At 49.7% G+C, this 6,000-nt stretch overlaps 1 protein-coding gene across 1 annotated transcript in view; it reads left to right on the top strand.

Moving 5' to 3' along the window:
* The first annotated feature begins 253 nt into the window (after positions 1-253).
* Positions 254-6,000, top strand: part of LOC131293326 (uncharacterized) — a 106,872-nt gene continuing 101,125 nt past the window's right edge. Inside the window, exon 1 of the mRNA XM_058321406.1 lies at positions 254-2,587. Coding sequence (XP_058177389.1) covers positions 254-2,587 — 2,334 coding nt within the window. The remainder of the gene's footprint in view (positions 2,588-6,000) is intronic.

The following is a 6,000-nucleotide window of genomic DNA, read 5'->3' as shown; positions in this document are numbered from 1 at the left end:
TCCGCTGAAGTCACTCCCTGGATCCTTCCTCACGCCACGAGGAAGGTCGGTGCAAGTCTGTGTGTAAGTTCGTTCGGCCGCACACCGAACATATGGTCCTTCGAACCGGATCCATTGTGCTGGTGAAAAGTGAAAAGACAACCCGATGCCACGAGTTAGGCACACCCCATCGAAGCAAGTGTATTCCCCAGCGAAGACGCCGAGTGAGCCGACAGCGAGTACTTCAACAAGTGAACCTCAGGACAGCGAGAAGATGGAAAAGGCGCTGAAGACGGCAGTCCGCCAACGAGCGCAGATCAACGCCAAATTACTGCGAATCGAGCAGACGCTGCAGGAAACGAAAGAGCCAACCGTTTCCCAGCTGAAGGTGCTCGCCAAAAACGTCGCGACTGTGTACGCGGAATTTAGTGCCATACACACCACCATCGTAGGCCTAATTCCAGACAGCGCAATGGCAGAGCAGGACGGCGTATACGACGAGTTCGAGGAAGTGTTTTACGAGGCGTCCAATAGAATCGAGGAGTTGCTGCTTGCTGCGGAATCGAAGACCAAGAACAACATGTCTGCCGCGGCGCAAGTCATCATCCAGCAGCAACCGCTTAAGGCACCGATCCCGACTTTCGACGGCACATACGCTGCATGGCCCAAGTTTAAGGCCATCTTCGAAGACCTGATGGCCAATGCCGGCGACAGTGATACTATGAAGCTGTATCACCTTGAAAAGGCATTGGTCGGCGAGGCTGCAGGTGCAATCGATGTCAGCATTCTCAACGCTGGCAATTACAAGCAAGCCTGGGAGATTCTGACGGAGCGCTTCGGCAATCATCGAGCCATAGTGGACAGCCACATCCACGGATTGCTGAACCTCAAAAGGATGACGTCAGAAAACTTCCACGAGCTAAGAGCTCTAGTCCAAGAGACTTCCCGGCATGTGGAAAGTCTCAGGTTCCTAAAACAAAACCTGGAAGGAGTGTCGGAACCAATGGTAGTCCATCTGTTGGTTTCGGCTTTAGACAAATCAACCCGAAAAGCCTGGGAAGGGACGCAGCGGAAAGGTGAGCTGCCCCGTTACGAGCAGACGATGGCATTTCTAAAATCCCGATGCCAGATTTTGGAAAATTGCGCAGCAGCGTCATCATCTGCTCCTGTGGCCAAACTAAAGGGCAACCATCCGCTTTCTCCGAGACATCCAGCCCAGAAGAGCTATACAGCAGCGGTCATTCAGTGCGAAATCTGTGGTAAGGACCATCCTAATATAAATTGCCCAGAACTGCTGAAAGGGACACCACGGGAAAGAAGTAACACCGCACAAAAGGCAGGACTATGCTTCAACTGCCTGCGGAAGGGACATCAGTTACGGGAATGTCCCTCCAAGAGAAAGTGCTACAAGTGCCAGCGTCGCCATCATACGCTCCTGCACGAGGACGTAGCACCCACCGGCCAGCCAACTATTTCCATGGCAGCAGAAGTAGAACCTCAACCTCCGAACCCAAGAGTGCACCCTCCATCGACAGCGGCAGAGTACGGCGGACCAGTGGTACGAGAACAACTTTCGACGGCATGTGCATCGCAAACCATCAAACCCAGTAAGAACGTCCTGCTGTTGACTGCCGTGGTCAACGTGCTGGACGCCAAGAACCAGCCACATCGCTGCCGCGTCCTCCTAGACAGCGGTTCTCAGGTCAATTTCCTTGCTGAGGAAATGGCCAACCGTCTAGGACTGCCAAAGAGACCGGCAAACGTTCCGATCGTGGGAATCAACGCGTTGCGCACGCTCGCTCGCGACAAGCTGACCGTTACAATACAATCCCGGGTGAACAGTTACCAAACAAGCTTGGAATGCTTGGTAACTCCAAAAATAACTGGCACGATCCCGTCGTGCAACATCAACATCGACAACTGGGACATTCCGGAGGGAATAACCTTTGCTGATCCAACGTTCTACACGCCAGACAAGGTTGATTTACTGATCGGGGCTGAGTTGTTCTTCGATATACTCAAGCCAAGCCAACTCGATCTTGCCGATAATCTACCTCGTCTGCAAGATAGCCAGTTTGGTTGGATTGTGTCCGGAGCCATAGTAGAGCAGCAGATTACCATCCCAGCCATATATTCCCACCACGCTTTGGTCGACATCGAAAAAATGATCCAGCAGTTTTGGCAGATTGAAGAGGTTCCAGACGTCCCGGAACGATCCATCGAAGAAGTGGAGTGCGAGAACCATTTTCTAACTACATATAAAAGGGATGAATCTGGAAGGTTCATTGTGCGACTTCCGTTTAACAAACAACAAACCCTGTTGAACAATGGTCGCACAGTAGCCCTTAAACGGTTTATGATGTTGGAGAAACGACTGCTTCGCAACCCAGAGCTACAACAACAGTATGTGGAGTTCATCCGAGAGTACGAAACTCTAGGGCACTGCCGACAAATCCGTGAATCCGACGATGTACCCAACCAGCTGTCCTACTATCTGCCACACCATGCGGTTTTGCGGCCATCTAGTTCAAGCACGAAATGCCGAGTCGTGTTTGACGCCAGTGCAAAGGCATCTCCAGCCGAGTTATCGCTCAACGACGTGCTGCATGTAGGACCAGTTGTACAGAACGATCTCTACTCCATTGTTCTGAGATTTCGAATGTACAAAGTAGCCTTTTCGGGAGACATCGCCAAAATGTATCGTCAGATTCTCCACGCTAAAGAAGATCAACGTTTCCTGCGGATTTTTTGGAGACCACACCCTTCCGAGCCACTACGAGTCTTCGAGTTGTGTACAGTTACCTACGGTACAGCATCAGCACCATTTCTTGCCACCAAATGTTTGCTCCAATTGGTCGAGGAGGACGGGGATGCCTTTCCGATTGCATCCCGCATAATAAAGGAAGAGACATACATGGACGACGTTCTCTCAGGTGCGGACTCGGTTGAGGAAGCTATAGAAGCCCAACACCAACTTAAGCGGCTTCTCAACCAAGGAGGGTTTCCCATCCGCAAATGGTGCTCAAACTCGCTGGAGTTTCTTGAGCATATTCCAGTAGAAGAGCAAGAAAAAGCCATCCCAATGGCCGAACGAGGAGTGAACCAGGCGATAAAGGTGCTTGGGTTACTCTGGGACCCAAAAGCAGATCATCTATATATCGCTCACCAGCCGAAGCCAGTCGCAACAGCTGACCAAAGGGTTACGAAGCTCATCATTTATTCAGAAGTAGCCAAATTCTTCGACCCTCTGGGGTTAGTGTCTCCGGTCATCGTGTTGGCTAAGCTACTCATTCAACGTCTTTGGAAGCTGAAAACTGACTGGAACGACCCCATCGACGAAGGATCGATGAAACAGTGGCAAGAACTCCAACCATCCTTGCAACACCTGCATCGCATCCAGACTCAAAGGTGCGTCACATTTGAGGGAGCAACGTCGTACGAGCTGCACGGATTTTCCGACGCCTCAAATGTGGCCTACGGGGCTTCTATATACCTACGAAGCCTGTTTCCTGATGGTTCAGCGAAGCTATGTTTGCTCACTAGCAAATCCAAACTGACTCCACAGCACGACGTTTCCATCCCACGCAAAGAGTTGTGCGCCGCTCTTCTCCTCACCCGGTTAGTACAAAAGGTTTTGCCAGCCCTGAATTTGAAGTTCCAAGAAATTGTGCTGTGGTGTGACAGCACAATTGTTCTAGCTTGGATTCGAAAACCATTGAACCAGCTGCAGCTATTCGTCCGAAACCGAATTGCGGTAATCCAGAAACACACGGAAGAGTGTCGATGGGAGTATATAAGGTCTCATCACAACCCAGCTGACATCGTTTCGAGAGGCATGCTACTAGAAGCCTTGGAAACCAACAACCTCTGGTGGAGAGGACCCGATTACCTTCATGAGGCGAGCTATATGGTTAATCCAGCAGATCCTGTTCCTGAGGACGAACTTCCCGAATTAAAAGGAATGATGGCCAACCCAACCGTGACTATTGAACCATTTTCATTTTTTGAACGGTTTAGTTGTTTTCGAACGGTTCAGAGAATCATGGGATACGTTCTCCGGTTTGTGGAAAATTGTAGAAGACCGTCAACCCAACGACAAACCAGCCAGTATTTAACGATTCCCGAGTTGCGCCGTTCAACTGAAGCCATCATCCGTGTCACCCAACTCATCCATCTTGACGACGAAATCCAGCGAGCAGTGAAAAACGAACCATCGAAGAAGTTTGCAAACCTTCGTCCAATCTACTCTGAAGGTTTGCTCCGTGTGGGAGGCCGTCTGGATCGGTCTCTTCTACCCTTCGAAAACCGCCATCCTATTATTCTACCAAACAAGGATCCAGTTATTCGTCTTATGGTTCGACAAATGCATGTGGAGTTACTTCATGTGGGACAAACCGGCTTGATGAACGCCTTACGTCAACGATATTGGCTCTTGAATGCACGCTCTACGATTCGGTCTATCACCCGAAAATGCGTCACCTGCTTCAAGACCAACCCAGCCCCCGTAAGCCAGTTGATGGGTAACCTGCCAGCCGCCAGAGTGACGCCATCACCACCGTTTGCAGTTACCGGAGTGGACTACGCCGGTCCAATTTTCATCAAGCAAGGTGTTCGTCGTCCAGCAATGATCAAGGCATACATAGCAGTTTATGTGTGTATGGCAACAAAGGCAGTTCATCTAGAAGCAGTGTCTGATTTAAGCACAAATGCGTTCATTGCATCTCTCAAGCGGGTTATCAGTCGACGAGGAATGATGCAGCAGATTCACTCGGATAACGCGACAAATTTCCGAGGCGCAAAACACGAGCTACATGAATTGTTCCAACAATTCCGAAACCAGCAAACCCAGGACACCATCCAAAGTTTTTGCCAGTCCCGAGAAATTGAATGGCATTTCATCCCGCCAGATGCCCCTGAGTTCGGAGGTCTTTGGGAAGCTGCGGTGAAATCAGCAAAAACTCATCTTAAACGCATCGTAGGCAACACCAAACTCACCTTCGAGGAGTTATCTACCGTCCTCACCGAGATCGAAGCTGTACTAAACTCACGACCACTCTTCAGTATGTCTAACGATCCCGCGGACCCCCAAGTGATCACGCCCGCTCACTACTTAATCGGTCGACCACTCACGGCTTTGGCGGAACCATCTCTACAAGACACCAAGGCGACTCGACTGACTAGATGGCAACACCTTCAGCTTATGCGTGAGCATTTTTGGCGGGCATGGCAACGAGACTACTTGAATACGCTGCAACCGAGGAAGAAAAATCTACGCAGCCTGCCGAATGTTCGCGAAGGAATGATCGTCCTCATCCATGATCGACATCAGCCTCCGCTCCATTGGAAGATGGGCAGAGTGGAAGCAGTATATCCTGGTGAAGATGGCCTTGTACGAGCGATCGATGTATTCGTAGACGAAGCAACATATCGGCGACCCATAACAAAAATTTCTTTATTGCCCATAGAAGAGTAAGAGTAACCCTGAAATATTGAGTAGCCTCAACGGGGGGTGTATGTTCCGTCTAGATCGGAAGCTACGGAACGCCTGAATGTAGGCAATATAGTTTAGAACCAAACCTTTAGAACAGAGTACAGAATAGAACTGTACAACGTGAAACGATAAGAAAGACGTAGCAAGATTACAGCGATAAGCACTGTTCATCGCTAGTACAGCATGGTGTAGAACTAGGATAAAAAGCAGTAGCTAGGATTTAGATATCGCTATAATAGCATCCGATCGTGGGATGCCTTGAGGCCACGAATTTGAAGCAATACATGGAGAACTTGGAATAAAGAAGCGTAGGCATTATTTATCAAGGCAATTAGATCCGAAACGGAATCCGACCCACGGTAGTTCTATTTGGACACCTTTTTGCCGTCTAAGTCTCCATAAGTTGGAAAGGAAGAGTATTAGTCTGTTGGCCTGCCCATCGACTTTGCTTTTATTTCCAGAGCGAGTAACCTTAATCCGCGGAGGTTACTTCCGAGCTCTTTTCCGTCCAGGCAGTGGTGGCTTCCATC

Source organism: Anopheles ziemanni, chromosome 2 (assembly GCF_943734765.1).
Source record: "Anopheles ziemanni chromosome 2, idAnoZiCoDA_A2_x.2, whole genome shotgun sequence".
In the NCBI taxonomy this organism is placed as follows: Eukaryota; Metazoa; Arthropoda; class Insecta; order Diptera; family Culicidae; genus Anopheles; species Anopheles ziemanni.
Note: the sequence above shows the minus strand (reverse complement) of the source record. Positions and strands in the feature narration are given on the sequence as shown.